Below are 21411 nucleotides of genomic sequence, written 5' to 3'. Positions count from 1 at the left end.
GGTGAGTTTCTAGGGGTGGCCAAGCAGGGGGAGGGCCCCATGAGCTCACCACACAGCTGAGGGTTAGAGACCCCTAGTTGAGTAGCAGAAAGTCCAGATTCTGGGCCCCCACAAGCTCACTTTCCATGTGACCTTGAACCAGAACCAGACTTCTATACTACAGACCATGGGCCCTCGTGGTCTCTGAAGGTCCATCAAATGCTCAAGGAAGACAAGACAATAAAGAGACTGTTTGCAGGTCCCGATAGCCTCTGCATTGCCAGCATCCAGCTGGAGGAGGACCCATGAGGAACTCAGGTGAGCTGGAGCCAGCATGCCCAGATCCTATAAGAGAGGACCATTAGCACAGGATTTAAGAATGTGGACTCTGGAGTGAGCCCAGACTGGGCTCAAGTCACAGCTCCTCCACATCCTGGTCAAGAGACGTGATGCTGAGTCTGTTAACGTTCCTGTGCCTCTGGTTCCTCGTCTCTTCCCCGGGCAGGTGTTAGCGGCTGCCTCCTGGACTCTTGTCTGTTCAGCCCAGCCCTTGAGGGCCTTCTTTGGCCTGAGGGACCATGGAGCTGGGACAGGTTAGACCCCAGACTGAAGGCCACATCAGATTCAGTATTATTTTATTCTCTGCCCTGACTGACAGGCACTGGGCCTCCCTGAGTTCTCCAGAAGCCCATGGGCATCATCAGTGAAGAGGATCTCCCTCTACTGCACCTATCAGACAACCCACGTTGGGCTTCTCAGGCAGCCACAGCCTCACAGGAGGGTCAGGCCTTGTGAGTTGGGCCAGAGCCTCCGGGGGCTGAAGCCTGAGTCCCTGGGAGCAGCAGAGGCCATGCAAGCAGGGTTGGCCAGGAGGGCTGGGCTGGAACTCCCAGTACTGTGTGAATTCCCACTCTGTGAAGCAGGCAAAGAACAGAGCATCCTTCTGACTTTACAGCTCCCCGGGGTCCAGCCCTACTTCTGGTTCCTCAGGCCCCAGCCCTCATTTCCCATCACTGACACGAGCACTAGCTGAGGCCTTCTCACACAAAAACACAAAAGCTGTAGGCCTAGATCCTGTTTTTCTTTCTGCACATACACATGCATACACACACACGCACACACACATGGATGCTAAACGCACTTTCACACACACACAGACTCACACAGACAGACGCAGACAGAAAGGCAGACCCTTTAGGACCCTAATCAGAAGCTGTAATCAAAACCCACAAAGAAATAAAGCCTCCTGACCATGCACTGTGTGAGACTGCATCCTGAGCAGTGTTTCCTGGGTTGGCCCTTGAACAGGGAGGAGCTTAACGGCGTGAGCTTGTAGCCAAGAGGTTCTTGCAGGAATAGAAGCTGTCAGGACAGGAGCCTAGGACCTTAGGGGACCCCAGAATGACAGGCCATCAGAGCTAGAAGGGATCTCAGGTCACAGGAAGTCCCTTTCTCCAAAGGCAGGCAAAATTCTGCAGAGTGTAAGTCACCTGGGAGCTTTTTAACCCCAGATTCCTCTGCCGACCTAGACTGGCTGAGCCAGAGTCCCCTGGGGTGGGTCTGTGCCGTGGTTGGCAGCTCTGTTTCCTGGTCAAGCTGGAGCCCGACTCTCCCTCAGTTCTGCCCTCACAATGGCCTGTCGTGGGGTGAAGACCCACAGATGCAGGACGGCAGTTTTTGCATCTTCCCAGAGCCTCTCAGCCTCCGGTTCCTCCAGACTTTGCTGCCATGACCGCCTTCAGAGGCTCCTCCCGCCCCTCCCCTGCACCCGTACCAGCCTGCCTCTGCCTCACCGTGGGGCACCAAACTTGGCCCCAGGCCCCAGAGGCAGTGTGACCAGGACACCAGCTCTTTCCAGGCCTGTGGCCAGCAGCCATGTCAGAAACGCCACTCACTGGGACCACATGGCCTCCTCAGAGGGGCCTTACAAACCTGAAGGTGAGGGGAAGTTCATATTAGCTGTAAGAGCCCAATTTTCACTGGCTCTCACTTCCACCTGGAAAACCCCCCACCCTCCTCCAAGGGTTTCAGGAAGCCCCCAGGGACAGGTCAGTGCGAGCTCATAAGCTGACCTCACATCTTTCACATCATCTGCTCCAGCATCCCTCTGCCCACCACTCCCTGACCATCCCCTCACCCTGTTCTCCATTATCCGCAAAACCGCTAATAACAGCTAACCCCGTGCCAACAGGTACTACACTATTAACTCATTTAACTTCCAAGCCACCTTATGAGGTAGGTATCATCAGCCCCATTTCATAGCTGAGGAGACTGACGCACAGAGAAGTTAAGTACCTTCCTCCAATGTCACACAGCTCGTAAGTGACAGGCCCAGGATTTGAACCCTAGAGCCCACACTCTTAGTCTCTGCCCTGCTCTGGGGCCTCTGTGAGAGGTGCCTGGACCAAGGCAATACTGTCCTCTGCTCCCAAAACCACTTGTCTGAGAGGGCCGACCTGGGCCCTGCAGAACTCACCACCACGTAAACCCCGAAGCACCGCAGCTTGTGGCACTGGGTCTCACCAAATGCCTTCTGCCTGCCGTCCTCTCAGGTGTGTGAGCCCGTGCAGCTAGGGGACGAAGTTCCATGTCACACATCTTGCCCAAAACCCAAGCTGCCCTTGCCCCATCCTGTGCAACCCCCTTCCTCATTCTCCTTCAGTCGATTGATGAAACAGCCCAGTTGGATGGGTATTGACCCCTAGAAACCCAGGCCACTGTGCTGTTCCTGCTTCAGGCCACAAACACCCGTTACTCTCACCCCAGGCCTCCCTGAGCACCTACTTGGTACTGCACTTTCTGATCCTCTAGACAGAAGTTGATGCTTAACCCTCATGTACAGCAGTGTCTGGTTGACAAGATCACTGCAGCGCTCAACTAACCAGTGGCATCCCTGCTCTCAACCCAACCCCTATCCCTAAATGTTAGTTAACTAAAAATGAGGTTGGAGTGTTTTGGGGAGAAGCAGCCCTCTGCATGCGGCCCTAACAGGAAGGGATCTGTTTGTGGAGCTCCTAGAAGCTCCGACCACGAAGCTGCGGGGTCTCCCCTTCTTTTGGCCCAGAACTGGAGAGCATGGTAGCTGCCACCATAACAAACCTGGAACTCTCTTCCTGCTTAGCGTAGTAAGAGAGACCCATTCAGGCTTACCACCATCATCCTGCATGGCTGTCCTTTAAGGAGATTTCCAAGCAGTGTTCCCCAAGCAGCCAGGGGGTTCCGGAAGGTGCAGCAAATGCTTCCGTTCCATAGGAACATGAGATATAAGCTATGTGGCAGAGTGGAAATGACCTAGGCTTCACACCCCTGTGTTACAGTAATAGCCCGCACCCTCCCGACTAACCCAGTGAGAACCCTCATACTGTGTTTCCTGTGTGACAGGCACTGCTCTAAGCGCTTTACATACGACAACACTAAGAGGTTGGTATGATTATTATCCCATTTTCCAGGTGAGAAAACTGAGGCAAGGAAGTACACTCTAATCCCTAGAAACTGGGCAGTACCTTGAATACTCCACTTGAGGATTTTGAATTCATACTTATCTCATCCCACCCTTTGCAAAAACAGCCTCCATTCAGATCTTCAGTGAAATATATTCAAGTAAATTATCAGTAAAGCATTAGAGTCTGATGTACAAGATATTGGAGACATCTATTGGGCACCTGCTATGTGGTCTCATCTCCCAAGGTAGATATTATTATTATCTCTATTTTATAGAAGAAGAACCTGAGTCTTTGGGAGGTTGTATTATTGTTGAAGGTCATATGGTTGTGTTGTGGTTGAGTGGAGATCCAAACCCATTTCTGCTGAGTTGTTCCCGCCGCCTTTGTCTCCTTCCCTGGCTCCACCCAGCAGTAAAGCCAGTGTCCTGGACACCAGAAGCCCCAGGTATGGGAGGCAGGTGCTTGATGCCCCATCCTCTATGGAAAAGAAGCTTGGAAAGGGTCAAGAGGACTGTTCCACCAGGATGGCTTCTAGCGGTTCTGGTCAGGGAGTAAGAGCTATGAGATTGTAGCTGTGGAAGTGCCTAGGACAGAGCAGAAAGTGCTTTAGAAATGTTGGTTATTACAGATGGTCAGGAATGTACATTACAATTATTTGTCCTTTGTTCCTATTGTGAGCAATGGAGTAGCTTGTCATTTTTTGTCTCTCTGAGTCCCCTGTCAGATTGCATGCCAGCTACTTAGGGTCAGGGGCTATGTGTGTGTCTCCATCCCTCAGCATAAGCTCTAGCATGTGGTAGGAGCTTAGCGAGGGAGGGAGGGATGGATGGAGGGAGGGAGGGAGGGAGGGAGGGAGGGATGGAGGGATGGATGGTTGTGTAGATAACTGGCTGTATGGATGATTAAATGCCTAGACTTAAAGGAGGAGGAGATGGACAGGAGGGAGGAGGAGAGGATAGACGATGACGGATGAATGGCTGGCTGGCTGAGTGATACCGCCCCAACCCGCAGCGTAAGGCTATAATAGACACTGTGCGCACTGTTACACTCTGAAGTCTGTGACATGAGAGTAAAAACAGTGATGAAGAAGGCAGGATAATCTGGGGGGGGTTGACCCCTGACTGCTAGGAATCGACTGGACAGTGGCAGGAAAGAGGGTCCACGGAGGCAGGGCAGGCCATGGGTGCATGGGGGGATCCACACAGTGGGCGTTGGGAGCCTTCAGGAGACTGCGTTCTGGTCCTCAGTGCTTGGCAGGGAGGAGCCCCAGGTCCAGCCGAGCTCGACAGAGGCACTTCTGCTCTCTCCCATGCTCTTCGCACTCGCCGCTGGAATAATCATTTTTTTCGCAAGTCCGCAGAGGGTCCTTTTATCCTGTCACGAGAGTGCTAAGTCCTCTTTGCGGCCAGGGCCCCCTATCCAGAGGCAGTCCCTGTTTGCCCTCCAGGCTGTGAGAGAGGGACCTGGGGATACAGCTGCAACAGTGCCTACCCTCTATCACCATCCTCACTGTCACTGTCACCCTTAAAACAAGCCTGGAAAGGGGGGATTATTAGCTCCACATAATGTTTGAGAACTTGAAACTCACAGAAGTTAAGTGACTTGCCTGAGGTCACCCAGGTGAGATTCCAGTGTAGACCTCCCGACTTCAGCACCCCACACTGCCTTCCTGCACAGTCCTCTTCCAGGCTGTCTGCCAGCGTCCAAGCGCAGGAGCTAAACTCCCCACTCCTGCCTGGACTGGGGCTGGTCTGTTGCCCAGAGCTTCTGAGCCAGGCCTAGTCACATGACATTGGGGAAAGGAAGCTCATATTCCCGTCTGTGCCACTGGCCTATATTTATCCCTGCACCCAGGCAGTTAGGAAACTGTTGTGCATTCCTGGGAATTTATGAGCGAAATAAACATTTAAATGTTTCTATAAGGTTTATTTAAGGAGAACAAAATGTGACCTGCTGGGTTATTAAAGGGTGAGCTTTCCGGGAGATGGCCCAGCTCCCGCAGTGCTCGGCTGACTCCAGGGAAGGAGAATGGATCCCTGGGAAGGCTGGGCCCCTGGAAGGTGAGAGGGGTGCCCCTGCTGTCTTTCCTGTAGCTGTGTGTTCAGCCTGGAGGGCTTCCTGGAGGAAGTGGCTCATGAAGGAGGGTGCAGCTGGGAAGAATAAGAGAGGCGTGTCAGAGGCCTGCAGAGCACCAGGAACCAGGGGAAGTGAGACCCAAGACCTGGAGACGACTTGTAAGGGCAGTATGTGTAACGGGAAGGCCAAAAGGCCTGGTGTTGGTCTCTTCCCCTATTTACCAGCTGTGCGGCCCTGGACATAACATGTCTGTTTTTTTGTTGGTAAAGTGGGGATTGAAGTGGGAAAAGAGGGGAGAGAAAAGAAATGTATTAATTCCCTAATTCCGTGCTCAGGGCTTTTGCTTTCATCTTCTCGTTTCCTCTGCACAATTCTGTGAGGTCAGGAGGTGTTATCACCCCAAGTTGTTCATGGGTGTCCTGAGGTTCATTCGCAGAGTTGCTGGGAGGATTATGAGAAAACACACGGGAAGTGTCTGGGACAGAGCCCCACATGCAGTAGGTCTGAGTAAATGTCACTTCCCTCTGTCCACGTTTGTGTCTTTGCCTCTGCTATATGTAAAAGGCATCTCCACTTTGTTTGAGATGCAGATGGTGAGAGAGTGAGTGGAGCCAGGTGAAGGTGGCCTTGGAGGTGGGCTTCCCTGGGTCATTGATTACTTGGGCTTGTGTGGCCAGATGCCCCAGCGAAGATGCTCTGTGGCTCTGTGACCAGAAGGGTGAGACCCTCCTAATTTAACTCCAAAAGGTTGTTCAGACACAAAACGAAGAACAACAGTCTCCTCAAAACCAAATTCCAAAGTCATTAATTTAGCCCCAAAGTTACCAATAACAGAATACAACATCTGACCCTCATTGAGCATTTACTAGCTGCCAGGTACCCTTCTGCGAGCTTTCCATCTGGAGCTGCCAGATTTAGCAAATGAAAATACAGTTATGTCGATGCACTATTTGGGATATACTTACACTAAAAAAATTATTTGTTGTTTATTTGAAGCTCAAATATAACTGGATAGCCTGTATTTTGTCTGGCAATCCTATTTCTACATTAATCTGTGGAATTCTTGTAACTACCCTGTGAGATAGTTATTTTACAGATGAGGTAACTGAGGCACAGAGAGGCGAGGTCACTTGCCCAAGGTCACACAGCTAATGCGAAAAGCTGTATGATGAACTAGTGTTGCTCCGGAGCCTGAGGCCACTGAAGTCCGGAAGCCAGGAACTTGCCTGGCGAACTCTGTTTGAACCCGCTGACCCACAAGCTTTCTTGAGGCCCTGCTTTCTGTTTCTCGGCAGTTCAGAGTGGGAGCAGGGATGGGTATTTACACTGCATTAAAACCTGGCAGAATTCACCCAGAGGGCCGCTGGAATCTTCCCACACTCTCTCCTGATCACTGTCTCTCCAATACCTGCTAAAGTGAAACCCAGCCAGCACAAGACTGAATGTTCCCCACAAAATCAGTTTTGCAGAAAATTAGAAGTTGCCCAGAGCTTTCTGTGAGCTGATTAGGGAGAGAACAATTTGATTTTATTATCATGTATTTTGCACACATTGGAAGGAGAGAGTGAGGACATTCCAGGACATTCCATCAGTGTATTAGAGGATTTCTCCCTGATTGCTTTGTGTCTCCTGATTTTTAAGCAGCTTCAGATTGTGTGCGTCCATGGTTACATGCTTGGCGCTTGCCACCATGGCTTGTGTCTGCCTTTCTGTGTGGGGACCTCTGCCCCTGACCTTCCTCTGAGTGAGGGTGCCTGCAGCCCCATGCGTGACAGTCACCTCAGGAGAGCTTTGCTGCAAGTGGCCTTTCACCAGGAGGCACAGAAAACGCCTACCAGAAAGCAGTGCCTTGCAGACCATTACCTCACAGTGTCAGCATTAAGGGCATCAGGCCTGGGCGCCACCTGGGATGGGGTAGGGGTGAGGAAGAGGGTACTTCCACCCGACTCCCCATCCCATTGTGCTAACTGGGACGCATTTCAGAGGCTGCCTAGTTCACCTTTGCCTCCAGGCCCTAGCGTAGACCACAGCAAGCACTAGGCATTCAAGAAACGTTCGCTGTATGAATGGACAGAACAAAGCATAATAATGTGCAGATGTTTACAGGCTGGCCCCCTCTCTTAGACTCTAAGACTTTTGAAAACCTTTGTGTCAATCATAAAAAGCAAGGGTAAGACAATGTGCACAAGAAAGAATTCAATGGAGCTGGAGGAATAAGCCGAGGGGGGAGGGAAGGAAGAAGGTGGGAAGGGAAGGAGAGAGGGAGAGAGGGAGGAAGAAAGAGAGAGAGAGAGGAGACTGGGCCGGGGGGTAAGCAAGTGAAGAGTCAAAGGGGAGAGGAGAGGTGAGGGTGGGAGTTAAGACTTGTTCTCCTTTGAGGTGAGAATGAAGAGTGGACTTCTCTCTCTCTCTCTCTTTTTTTAAAAATAATTTTTATTGGAATATAGTTGACTTACAATGTTGTGTTAGTTTCTGGTGTACAGCAAAGTGACTCAGTTGTACATATACATATATATCCACTCTTTTTTAGATTCTTTTCCCATATAGGCCATTACAGAGTACTGAGTAGACTTCCCTGTGCTATACAGTAGGTCCTTATTCGTTAACTTTTATATTTAGTAGTGTGTATATATCAATCTCAATCTCCCAGTTTATCCCAATCTCCCAATTTCTCCCCAGAAACATTTGCTTTTTATCTGCTGAACGATTCTCTAAGGCAGACTGTCTCAGAGACTCGCCCACATGGATCACAGCTTCATTGGCTTTCAGATCAAATAGTTTAACTTCTGGGTCAAACCATGGATGCTAGAAGAAGCATATATTTCTCTTTATCTGCTAGGGATGTCTGTATTTGTCAAATTGTTCCCTCCTTTTTATAGTTTCATCTTTTTATATCTTATAGTTTATTGTTGGTGACTTCAGATTGCTTTGGGAAATAGGTAGTGTGTCAACAAAATTAAATAAATAAACTGCGTTCTACTTACTTAGCAGCTGGACTATATGAGACTCTTGGAAACGGGTATATAGTATAACCCGAGCACCACCACCACAATTTTATTTCTAGAATACAACATGCAGAAATTAATGTTTGGCCCCTTCTGCCCCCTTATGTAGACCTAGCCCATCCTCACCAGTGCATGCCGGGACTTTGTAAAAGCCCCTCCAAGGGATGTCAGAAGCCAAATGTGAAAATGGTATTTTAGCCAAAGTGCATTTCTTCCTGTTTACCAGAGGATTCATACAAGAAAGAAATTCTCTAAATGTGATAAACATGAAAAAGGTGATTTTCAGAGGCCAAATTTTCACTGTAGAAATAAATTCCACCCAGGGAAGGAACCTCACACATACTATAGGCATAGTCAGTGTTTTGATTGGCATTGCCATGGTAACAGTCACCCATGAGGCCCTATGGAAAGAAGCTCCATTAGGATGTTGTGGAAGTTACACGGCCACGAATAACTTCTAGAGATCTATTGTACAGCAGAGTGCCCAGAATTAACGCTACTGTATTGTGTACCCAAAAATTTGCTAAGAGGGTAGATCTTATAAGTGTTCTTATCTTCATCATCATCATTATAAAAAAAGAAGGCAGGAGGAAACTTTTGGAAGTGATGGATAGGGATTGTGGTGAGGGTTTCACAGTATATACTTATCTCTAAACTCATCAAGTTGTGTACATGAAATATGTATAGCTTTTCATATGTCAATCACACCTTAACGAAGTGGTTTGAATAAAAAAAGATGACGTGGGTGGAGGAGGCTTTAAGCACAAACCTCCTGCGCTCCAGAAAACCAAGACAGGCTAAGAATCATGGGTCACAGGAGCAGTAACTCAGATGCTTTTGGGGCCAGGCGGGGAGTGTGAATGACTGAAACAAGCCAGCGTGAGCTGACTCCAACCAAGGGTTACTCGGCAGAACCGTGGAATCAAGATGGCTTGATCTCCTGGTTTTTTAGGAAAAGCAGGAAATCCAGACCTTTATGGGAATTCTTCTAATTATGAAATGTTGGTAACTAATATAAAAACTTGTAAACGCTACTCACGGCAAACAGGCTCCCAGGTCTCCAATTTGCACCTCTGAGCTCAGAGGATAGGATTCAGAGGAGGCTAATTCTCTAACTGAGATCCAAGAGGCCATGTTAGCAGGAAACCCTTTTAGTGATGTGAAGAGAAGCCCCTGGGAAAACTTCAGCCCTTTCTGCTCCCCAGAGAATCTACCCAGGAGAAACACCTTCCCTCTGCCCCACATTCCTTCCACTTCACTGGCTCTCCCTTTGAGCTTGGCACTGCCTGGGCCCTGCCTGCCCCAACTCCATCATCACCTGCCATTTTGACACTCTGCTTCCCCTTCTTGACCTCAGCAGCTCCCGTGGGTGCTGTTCCACTGTGTGTCCTCAGGCCCCACACCATGACCCAGGATCCTCTGCTTCCCTCCTGGCCCCTTGGAAGGCGCCAGCCCCTCTGCTGCTTGCTGGTCTCACACCAGTGAAGCCTGGTGGACAAAAGGCGGGGAGAACTGAGTGGAGCTGCTGTTCATCTGAGTGATAACCATGATTAATGGGTATTTGTAGATCAGATGACAGTTATAAAAGGGCATACACATTCATCACTTCATTTTATTCACACAAACGTCTTCTGAGACCGCAGGCCTTTGACTACTTTATAGTTCTGGGAACTGAGGGACAGTGCAACAAGAGGACAAAGCAGGTGACCAGCTTATCACCAGCCCATCAGGGTGAAACGATCCACAGAAGGAGTTGTTGCTTTTGGGGAACCTTCCTGAGTGTCTCTTCCAGGAGGAGTCTTTGACAGAAGGATGTATATCTGCGTTCTTGGAGGCACTGGAGCTCTGGGGTCATGAGGAGAGGTTGGCCAGTCCTGGCTTCAGCCACAAGCATCATGCTGACTCCCTGTCACTCTACCTTGGCCAACCGTGCATATCCAACTGGAGAGTGACACGGCTCCAATTTACTAGGGAGCTCCTCAAAATTCCTATGGGGCAGAAGGATGCTTCAGTAATAGGGCCTCTTCCAGCAACTCAACCAACGGGAATCACAGGGATCCATGGATGGATCTGCTGTCAACATTTCTGTTTTTCCTTTGGGCAGTCAAGTTATTCCCAGGCGTAATCCTCAGTGTTCCCCAGCTCCAAAACCACAAAGACCAAACTCACTGGAGTAGCACCCAAGGTCCTTCAGAAGCTGGCTCAACCTCTTATTCTGATTCCATATTTTGCCCTAAAATTAGCTTCTTGGACCTCATTATAACATGTCAAGCAATTCTCTGAAGCATTTTCAGGAACTGAGAAAAAGAGACCAAATACTATAACAAAAGATGTTGCCCCAAGCTTTTATCACTCAGGAAGTTCCAAGTGTTTGGGGAGCTGTAAGCCAGGAACTGTGGATGAAGACCAAATATATATGAGGAATATATTTTTGTCATCTGAATGACCAAATATATACATTTCTTATAAATCACAATATTGCATCCCTGGGCCCTCCTATTTCACATACTCTATAGTCTATGCTCTAGCTACATTATGAATCCCAAATGCCCAGTTATGCCTTTTACTTATGCTGTTCCCTTTGCCCAAAAACCTCTCCCCTAATATCTTTGTCTTGCAAGCTCCTATTCATCCCTCAAGACCTAGCTCAAATGTCCCCTCCTCTTGAGAGTCTTCTCCAGCTCCCCTCATGAGAGAGTTTTCTTTCCTTTTCTTTGAGCTTTCACAGAATGTGCTTCATCCCTTATCATCTTATACTTATTATAAGTATTAATTACTTCTCTGTATCCCTTGCTTAGCTGTGAGCTCTTGAGGGTCTTTGTATCTCAAACTGCCCCTGGCACATGATGGATAACTAAACTGTATTTGTGGAATAAGAGAGAAAAGTAATCTGACAGTAATATTACCATTTATTGAAAACATCAGTCATGTGCTAAGTGCTGTGTCAACATTATTTTTAATCCTCACATCAACCTTGTGAGTTAGATTTTATGATCATGGGGCACAGAGTGGTTAGATAACTTGCCCAAGGACACACAGCTAGTAGATAATGAGCAGAAATTTGAGTGCAGTGTGATTCTTCCAAAAGGCAGTGCTGCTTCCTGCTCCTCCTACCCAGCCGAAGTCCCTGCCCAAACTTCCCTTCCATGTGCTCGGGGATTCTGAGGGCTTCCCCCTCCTCCCATCGCTGCAGCTCCCTCCTGCTGAAAGGTCCTGGAACACAGGGGTCCAGCGTTCCCTGGCTAGACTCAGAGACTCTTCTCCAGCTCACCCGGCCTCATGTTTGAGGCCAAGGGAGGGAAGAGATGCAAATGAAAGTGGGAAGAGCTGGTTTCAGTAAAAGTTGTGGGATTTGAGAAGTCCAGATAGTACTGTACAGTACCCACCTGGCAACAAAGAATGATGTGAAAAGGAGAGAGAGCCTCCTCCTCACCTTGCAAGGAACCAACACCTGCATACCAAGGGCTCAAGAACACAGCTCAGCCTGGCTCTGCGAGGGCAGCCCCCAGGCCATGGCTTCAGTGGGGCCAGCAGAGGTAAGAGCACTTAATGCCCAGGGACTCCAGAAGGACACGACCTCCAGAGACAGTGGCCATGGGCACCTGCTGCTCTGAAGCTTCAGGAGGCCACACCAATAGTGCAGGTGGTGTGACATGCTCGGGAGCCCAGGGAGACAGGACTTTGGCAGGGAGAGTAGGGCATTCACAGAGGGCCCGGGCTATACCCACCAGTAAGCGGGCAGGGCAGAGGAGAAGGCAAATGATGAAGGGTCATATGACAGGACCTCTGGAGAGTCTCCCAGACATAGCTGGGAACAACTCTGAGATGGAAATACCGCAATAGCACGTGGCAGAAGAACCAGAGAGTTACTGTGTGTTACTGTTAACTGGTCCTATTTTTACCCCCAGTACCCTTAGGTGTAGGAAAACACAGGTTGATATGCATCTTCACGGATCTTATTGTATATCCTACACAGTATTGCTTTTATTTCATTCTTTCATTTACTCACTCAACAAGTATTTTTTCTACTCCAGACAGGGTTTTACAACTCACACAGCCATTAGCAGCATAACAGTATACAAATTTCACTACGACTTCTCCATCCTAGGATGTAATAACTCTTTCATTTTGATGGTTAGTAATTTTGTTCTATTTTCTTTAGTGGTTGCAAACTATCTCAAAAATCTAAGGATTGGCTCCTAACTTTTGTTCTCATTTCAGAAACGTGTATTTATGTAGATAAACATTTTTACAAAGTTACAAAAGTTAAAGCGTGTTCCATTATCCATGGAACAAATCACCTTTATTGAAAGGTCACAATTAGCCAAATGTAGGGCGTCACTGAGTATTGGGAATGTGTGGTGTCACTGCCTTTTCTGCTGGCCTCCATCCTTCCCCAGCCAGGCTGGTTGCAGCCTGAGGACCCTGCACCATTCTTTTCCTACTTTGTTAGTGAGAATTAACCAGGGATGACTTAGGATTTCCCTAATCTTAGTGCATGAAAATAGACCAAGTTAAGCTCGGTAAATGAAGGAGAAACTGCCTGTTTTTTTTTTCCCCCTGAATGATCCAAATAAACAGCAGTTGACCCTTGTCAGGAAGTCTCTGAGTGTCATGATACTTGAATAAAGGCTCCAGCTCCTGGGAGCTTAACTCCATTTGTGTTTCTGTTCTAAACCCCCAGGGCCCTCCCACCGCAGGAATATCTTGCAGTCCGCCCACCATCATCCTGACTGGGGATGCCAGTTCACCGGAAGAAGAAACTGACAAAAACCTGGTCACCAGGTAACATCCTATTTGCCTAATCTGTGCTGTAAAGAGCAATATTTCTTAGCGTGTGCGGATTAGACAGCTCTATTTTTTACAAATCTTTTCTTCGTTCTTGATCATTTTATTGATGAAATACAATCAAGCAGTTTTTCAAAATGGGAGCGAGAGCTTGGGATTCTTCCATTATCTTTTCCCCACAAATTATTTCTTCTCTCCTAGATTTGGCTCTTTGCACTTTGTTAACCTTTAAGAAAAGCACAGCTCATAGCAGGGGAGTTTTCTACAATAACTGCCCAGATATTTTCAAACAGACCTAAAAGATGTGAATTTTTTACTAGAATCCTGCTTCTGGCCAAAGTGGGTCCTGTGTGGAAGGTGATCTCTTGGAAGGGACACTGGCTCACATGCATAGGGATGTCCCTGCCTCGGTTTTACACAGCCCTAGCCCATGCATTGGTCTAGCTGGAATGAGATTTTCTAAGTTTAATTTCCAAAAAGTTACAAAGATAATTCTAATACAGATATATAGTGAGCATGTGTCAAAGATTTACTTAACTCATTAACGAGGGGACCATCAGGATAACAAAGCCAGTTCAAAGGAGGATACGAGAAATGGATATACGTAGTATAATCAGTGAGGAGGAAAAGAAAGCTGGAATAAGATTGCTAAGTTAGAGACTTCCCTGGTGGTGCAGTGGTTAAGAATCCGCCTGTCAATGCAGGGGACATGGGTTCAATCCCTGGTCCGAGAAGATCCCACATGCCGCGGAGCACCGTGCGCCACAACTACTGAGCTTGCGTGCTGCAACTACTGAAGCCCACGCGCCTAGAGCCCGTGCTCTGCAACAAGAGAAGCCACCGCAACGAGAAGCCCGCGCAAGGCAACGAAGAGTAGCCCCCGCTCGCTGTAACTAGAGAAAGCCCGCACGCAGCAACAAAGACCCAATGCAGCCCCAAAAAATAAATAAATAAATACATCTTTAAAAAAAGAAAAAAAAAAGATTGCTAAGTTAGATACAAGATAGGTTAATGTTTCACAGGGCAATGAAACCTTATTTTTATCTTTTCTCCCCAACAGAAATCATCTGCATCTCTACCAGGCAATTATTCACAGTTTATGAGTTTTCTGCAAGTTAGATATTCACTCAGAGCCTGAGCCCTAATAAATACTAAATCGTCAAAGTCACAAAGGGCAGTGGTTCGAAAACTTTCGAGAGCATCAGGATCACCTGGGGTTGGGGCCGGGGCTTGTTCAGTCACAGAGAGTTGGGCCCCATCCCCAGAGTTTCTGATCCTGTCGGTGGGCGAAGCCTGAGAATTTGCATTTCTAACAAATTCCCATATTTTTTTGCCCTTGAAAAAATAACAGGCTTGTAAGATGATGCTCTAGGATGACTTTGAAAGAATATGCAAGCATCTGGTCACCTATTTACCAGCTGTGGACAAATTGTCCTAACGAGATGACTCTGTTTGGTCTTTCAGAGCTCACAGTCCCCACAGGAGGCTTTCTCACCGACACCTGAAGGTTTCCACTGCTCCCCTGACTTCTGTGGGTAAGGGCTAGGCCGGTTTGTCTTATTTCTGCCACCGGAGATAGGGGTCCAACTGAAGGTGTGTTTGAGTAGGAAGACTGAGGTCTGGCAGCTTGGCCGGGCTTGGCCCCTTCCCCTCTTCTGCTTCTCAGATTAGTAGTCCAGAGGGGAGAGTATCTGAGTTGTGCCTTAGAGAGTCGGACAGATAGACAAGAGGGAGGAAACGTCATTTGGGTGGAGGAAGCAATTTTGTAGATGAGCAGGAGCCATAACAGAACAAATGAATGCTTGGCTGTGTGTCAGGACTCTTTCAAATGATAGAAACTCCATTTAAACCAGCTTATGCCAAAACACATAAAAATAAATAAAAGCCAGGGTCTGTGTTTTCAGGGAGTGCTGAACCCAGATGCTCATGTTGGGTCATTAGTAATCATCCCATCCCATCTCCCAAGTTTCCTCTCTTGTGTGTTGGCTTCCTTCTGGGCAAATGGCTACCAGCAACTTACATCCCTTCAGTGAAAAGAGAGCTCCTCTTCCCCATATACCCACCACCCTTCTCAGAGTTGCCTCTCACTGGCCTCCATGGCCATCCCTGAACCAGTCACCCAGGGGGATTGAACTCATTGGCTGGCTGAGGATGGAACATGGTTCCGTTGCTGGCACTTGGGATGAGACGGGCAGTATGGTTTAGCTCCTTCCTAACATGATTGAGACTCAGACGAGTTTCACCCAGTGCAAACCGGGGAGCTATGACCAGAAGGAGGAGGAAAGGAGGCTGGAGAGGCACAACGGGAGCCATTCACTACCAAGGCGCCGGAGGAGAGGAGTATGTGGGATCAGGAAAAGTGGCTGGGCGCAGTTTGGCATCTGGACGTCACACTGGGGACCAGGAGGAATCCTGATGAGCTGAGGCAGGAGAATTACATGGTCAGATATGGCCCTGAGGAAGGTCACTCTGATAGGCAGTGGAGGATGGGATGGAGCAGATAGCCTGGAGGTGGAGGACCTATGAGGTGGCTGATGTAATTGTGCAGGTAAGTTACAGCTGATGAGCAAGAGTGGCGATGAGGCACAGGTTCCAGAGATACTTACTTGATGCTGAGTTGGTTGGACCTGGGGGGAGCTGAGGAAGAGGGAGGAGTGTGGAGTGACTCCTATGTTTCCGAGCAGCTGGGTGAGAGGTGGTGTCACTCACCCAGGGAATGCGTCCTGGAGAAGGGGCAGTTATGGAGAAGGATGGGGGTAAACCATGTGAGTAGAGGGAAAAAGGGGGGAAGGTGGCCATGGGATTGTGTCTTTGGCCCATGATCTTTGGAGTGCTTTCTTTATCCACATATGTTAAGCTCACTATCTTGTTAAAGAAACAGAGACCCGAAGGAAGAACACTAGGGGAGCAGATAGAACAGGTGGGGTTCCTGATGGCCTTCCCTCATGGCAGAGTTGAGGACAGTACTGGGAACCTAGGTGGCTTCATGGCCATTTGTGACAGAGGACCTGCCACATCCACTGGCTACAAGCTGAAGGGGCCAGGCCTGCTGGGGGAGCCCTGTCTGTCCCCACGCAGCCCTCTCCAGGACCCGGCATCGGGCTGAGGTTTGGCTGGCCGAGTCCCCTGTGGGCAGTGTCCCTGGGCTGAGGGGTAGGGGCTGGGGGCAGGGCTGAGGTTGGGGACCAAGGATTCCGTGGCTCTCACGCCGTGCTCACCCTCCCTCTGCAGACCCTGCGGGGCACATCATTGACCTGGTAAACGGCCAGCTGCCGGACATCAGCATCTCCGAGGAGGACAAGAAGAAAAACCTGGCGCTGCTGGAGGAAGCCAAGTCGGTGAGTGAGCGCTTCCTGACCCGCCGCGGGAGGAAGTCCAGGAGCAGCCCCGGCGACTGCCCGTCAGGTAGGACGACAGGTGGCCGCCCTGAGCCCCTCCGACGGGGGCGGGCGTTGGGGAGGGCCCAGCCCCAGCTGCAGCAGGAGCCCTGCTTCCGAGGGGCGGCCCTCGACGCGCCTGCCCCCAGGCCTCTTGGGCCCAGGAGGACTGAGCCTTGTGGAGAGGATCCTGTGCGGAGAGGGCATCTCGCCCCGTATCAGAAGCTCCGAAATACTGACCCAACTCTAGCCCAGAAAACTCTGCCTTCCATTTTTTGGGGGCCTATGTGTGACCATTGTGTCTTCTTGCTTTGCCAAGAAGTGCTAGCCCATATGACACCCGTGAACTTGACCTGGGCTCCCCAGTCCCTGAACCCTGCCTGGAGAGAAACCCTCTGTGTGATGCCCGAGTGCACAGACTCCCGGGCCACCCTGCAGGGTTGGAGTCTGTGTGGTCTCCCACCATCCCCAGGAGGCCCTGCTCTGTGGGCACCTCCTCTGCAAAGGTCAGGAGAGGCCGGCCCTGGGCTCCCTCTCCCTGATCTCCAGCTGTGCCCCGGGAAGGACCCTAGGGAAGGGAAGTGTGGTCTTTGGTGTCTCTCTGGAATTTCTGGATTAGAAGAAAGGTTTTCTGAAATTCTCCTGCTATCCCTTTGGCTAAAGTCACTCTTTTTCTTGAGCAAAAATTTGGGGCAGTTAAACAAGTCAGAATGTACTTAGGAGGGAAGGGGCACATTTGAAATCAGAGCCATCCTGGCAAGTCTAGGAGGTATAGCCTTTGAAGCTGTACCTGCCAAGCAACGCCAGGTCCTCTGTTTCTAGAAGGTGCTTTGGGGTGAGGCCAGGCAGACTGAGGAGTGTGACCCCAATCACCCTCCCTCTCCCCCAAATGACTCCAGCACACCACCACCCCCCCCCCCCCGCGTTGGGCTGGCAGCAGGGAGGCATTGGGCTGTGGTAGCAGCCTTATATGGAGTCCAGAATCAGCCCCTGAACCTGACGAGGCACACCCAGTCCCCAGAGGCGAGAAATACCTGAAAGGATGTCTTTGTTAGGCTGAAGTCCTGAGCCTTCATGAATGCTGGCCAATTTGTGTCTGTCTCCACAGCTGTTTCCCCAAACCTCAGCCCCGGAGCTTCTCCTGGGTCCTCTCAGAGCAACTCTCTCACCGTCCCCAAGCGGCCTGGTGAGGTCCACCTCCCCCCCCGCCAAACCCCACAGCATTGCCCACTCTGGCTTCCCGCCTTGGGTGGCAGCTCAGTCCCTCCCCTGGGCCCCAGGACTCCTGTCCTGCAGCCTTCCCAGTCAGGACCCCCGTTTGGCCCCCTCCCCAGGGGCCTGGCTGGGCTACCTCAGAGGAGGAAGATGTGCTTTCTTTTGGGGTTTCAAGCTAGCGTGGGGAGGTAGGCCTAGCCCAGGAAGAGGATGGAGGGAAGGGGGCTATGGCTTGGGCCCTCTGCCCAGAGAAGACCTGGAGAGAGGTCACCTCAGAGCTTATTTGCAAAGGCCTCTATTTGGGCCACTCTTTGTGTTTTGACTGCTTCCCTTTCATTAGGCTGCGTTCAGGGCCACACCCTCAGCTCAGCCAGGGTAGGGGTGGGGTGCCAGGGAGAGCAGCCTACCCTTGTCAGAGCTGCGGGGCAAGCTCAGGCTCGGGCCAGGCAGCCCGGGTTCAGATCCCAGCGCTGACACTCCGGCTGTGTGGCCTTGATTTCCCTCTGCCCCGGCCTCCTCATGTGGTTTCTGTGATGATTAGATGGGGGCTCCCCACAGAGCCTGGCATTGTGAGAGGTACTCAACAAGCACGGGCATTACTGGCTCCTGGGCCCGAGGGACCCAAGGGAGGACATTCTGGGGAGGTAGATGCGTTTTTGCTAAAGGGACAGCTGAGGGTCTGGGGTGCTGGACATCACTCGCCAGTGTCTGGACCATTTTAGGTTTGGATGCGTGCAGTGGCCCAGTGTCCCCTCTGCCCGGAACACCACCACAGGTAACGGGGCACCGTTTGGGGTTCCTATGTCAACTAGTCTCTCCTCTTACCCCTTAACACCTGAGCGGCCCTCCATGACCCGCTGGAGGCGAGGGTGCTGGGTGGGGGAGACATCGACACCACTGTAGGGGTCTCCTTGAGGGCGTTTCAAGAGGAGATTCGGTCTCTTCACGTTGCTGACTGACTCGTGTTTACTTTCTCCCGCAGAAGGGGGATGAGGCCGAAGTCTCTTCACCTCCCCTTGGCGAGCCTGTGAGTTTGAGGTCTGCCCAGTTTGGATGATTTGAGTGTGGGAGACACGGTGTCCCAGAAGCCTAGGCTGGCCCTGGGCAGCCTGCCAGTGGGTGTGCGTGAGTGAAAGGTCAAGGCTGAGGAAGCTAGAAGGTTCCTCTGCCCTATGGTGACTGGAAGTCTGTGGTGGAGGGGGTGAGGTGGTGGGATTCAGTGGGGATGACCTCCATGGTGGTCCTGCCCATAGTCCTACATTCCCAGTCAGGCTGCTGCCAGAGACCAGGGGGACCACCGGGCCCAGCAACAGCCATGCGAAACTGCTGTGCCCGTCAGCTCTAGTGAAAATTGCAGGAAAGCTCCAGCCCCTGGCTGAGACTCTTCCTGGGGGCAGCCTGGAAAGCCTCGTCTTTACTGATGAGCAGAAGAAGAGCCCCACACCTGCTTAGAACCACCTGCTCAAGGTGGTGTCAAGGGCAGCATAGAGTATAATCTCATCTAGAACTGGGTCTGGGCTAGAGTCCTCTGGTAGAGTTTCAGCACACACACAAGACAGCCACACAAATACCCAGACAGACCCACAAACCTGCACCTCACAAAGCAGGTTTCCCTTGGGAAATGAAAGAAGAGTACAGAATCTGAGAACTTCTGAACAGCAAGCTATCAGCTTTGCAAGAATCCCCTTATTCAGGGATCTGTAACCTCTTCTGGATCATAGAACGCTCTGAGAGATTGTTGAAAGCTATGGACTCACTTCCCAGAAAAATACATACAACACACAAACACACATATACATTTGTATATAATTTCAGGGAGTTCACAAACCTGATGGGAAATCTGAATCCCTAAGAGTTAAGGGCCTTGCCAGGCAGAGCCAGGACTAGAATCTGGGGCAACAGAGTCAAAGCCAAAACTTGTGGCTGCCCTCCATTCCACTGTCCTCTGCAGCGCCTAGCCCTTGGGAAGTTCTTGGCAGGTTTTGAATGGCAGGTCCCCTTATCCTGTCTGTTTTACAAACCTCAGGCTTGTTTGTAGGTCCCCTTTACCGGCTCAGATGTGACTGAGAAGTCCTCCCTTTCTACCTAGCCCACACCTCTCCAAACCTCCCCAAACCTCCCCACCCCTACACACACACGCACGCACGCACGCATGCATACACGCATACACATGCGCCCGCACACACACACATGCGGGTCCCTTAGCAGGGTCCATGGGGATAGAGACCCCACAGCAGAGGTGAATCCACCCTTCTCCCCTCCAACCTGCCCCCGGGGTCCCAGCTCTACCTTGTCTCTTTCAGAATGTCCTCAAAGGGCTAGCTGACCGGAAGCAGAATGACCAGAGGAAAGTGTCTCAGGGCAGGCTGACTCCTCGCTCTCCCACAGTTGAGAAGTCCAAAGAAATTGCAATAGAACAAAAGGAGAACTTTGATCCCCTCCATCGCCCAGAGGCCATACCCAAGGGCCCAGCTTCTGGCACAGGCAGTGGTGGGAGAATGGCCCTGAACAGCCCCCAGCCTGGCCCTGTTGAGAGCGAGCTAGGGAAGCCGCTTCTGAAGACAGCCAAGGAGGGCAACCCTCTGCCCAGAAGCCCAACCCAGGGCTCTGGAGGGGCGGCTTCCCAGTCCCCCCAGGGGAAAAGTACAGTTGGAGAGCCCACAGGGTCCAAGGTTGGCTCCAAAGCTGAGCTGTGGCCCCCTGCGTCCCGGCCACCCCTGCTGCGGGATGTCTCCTGGGACAGCAGTCCCGAAGAACCCGGCCCCCGGCTGCAGAAAGTGCTTGCCAAGGTGCCGCTGGCAGAGGAAGAGAAGCGTCTTTCAGGCAAAGCTGGCAGCAAGCTGGCCAAGGCTCCTGGACTTAAAGACTTTCAGATACAAGTGCAGCCAGTGCGGATGCAGAAACTGACCAAACTCCGTGAGGTGGGTTCCTGGGGGCCTGCTGGGCAGGGTGTGTGTCCAGATCCCCAACCTGGGCTGAGGGTCTCTGGGCCGGGCTGACCTGGGCCTGGGGTGGGGCAGCTGTGGCCCAGACGTGGGCCTTGTGGAGCCCTGAACTTCCCCACCCCGATAACCAGCCCACTGGGCAGCATGTCCTTCATAAATATCACCTTTCGTGCTTTTATCCTGCTCACTTGGGTGAGGTCAGCTGGTGTAGAGCTGCCACACAAAGCCACATTTCAAGGGGAAGGTGGGTATATGGAAGGACACATGGGCCCTGAGTCCTGGGCTGTGTTTTCCTCTCTAACTGGAGCTGGTGGCTCATGTACAAGAAGCCTTTGATGGAGCGCCTTGTCATGCCTAGGATGGGGCAGGGATGGAATGGCTTTTCCCTCCGTCTTGCCCCCCAAGCTTTCCTTCCTGATGCCTGTTAACAAAGGGCCTCAAATCCATCCAAACATGGCCGTGAGGGGCTGCTCCCTCTGTGGTGAATTTCTTCTAACACCCCTGATGTCCCTAACTGTCATTGGCCGTCAAACCAGGCACAGCTGTCTCTCATGGGGCTACTGCCCTATTCATGGAATGACTG

General features: G+C 50.8%; 1 protein-coding gene across 6 annotated transcripts in view; it reads left to right on the top strand.

Annotated features, from left to right (window-relative positions):
• IRAG1 (inositol 1,4,5-triphosphate receptor associated 1) overlaps positions 1-21411 on the top strand; it is a 120621-nt gene that overhangs the window by 44779 nt on the left and 54431 nt on the right. For 3 of the 6 annotated variants that reach the window (XM_068555468.1, XM_068555467.1, XM_068555471.1), the window contains exons 3-9: positions 13188-13288; positions 14756-14826; positions 16523-16696; positions 17777-17854; positions 18606-18658; positions 18866-18910; positions 20187-20804. In XM_068555468.1, the coding sequence (XP_068411569.1) occupies positions 13188-13288; positions 14756-14826; positions 16523-16696; positions 17777-17854; positions 18606-18658; positions 18866-18910; positions 20187-20804 (1140 nt within the window). Of the gene's footprint in view, positions 1-12589; positions 12638-13187; positions 13289-14755; positions 14827-16522; positions 16697-17776; positions 17855-18605; positions 18659-18865; positions 18911-18948; positions 19009-20186; positions 20805-21411 lie in introns of those variants that run through there. The other 3 variants (XM_068555472.1, XM_068555470.1, XM_068555473.1) reach the window with 3 other exon arrangements.

Source organism: Eschrichtius robustus, chromosome 11, assembly GCF_028021215.1.
Source record: "Eschrichtius robustus isolate mEscRob2 chromosome 11, mEscRob2.pri, whole genome shotgun sequence".
NCBI lineage: Eukaryota > Metazoa > Chordata > Mammalia > Artiodactyla > Eschrichtiidae > Eschrichtius > Eschrichtius robustus.
The sequence above is the reverse complement of the archived record's forward strand: the minus strand, read 5'-3'. Positions and strand labels throughout refer to the sequence as shown.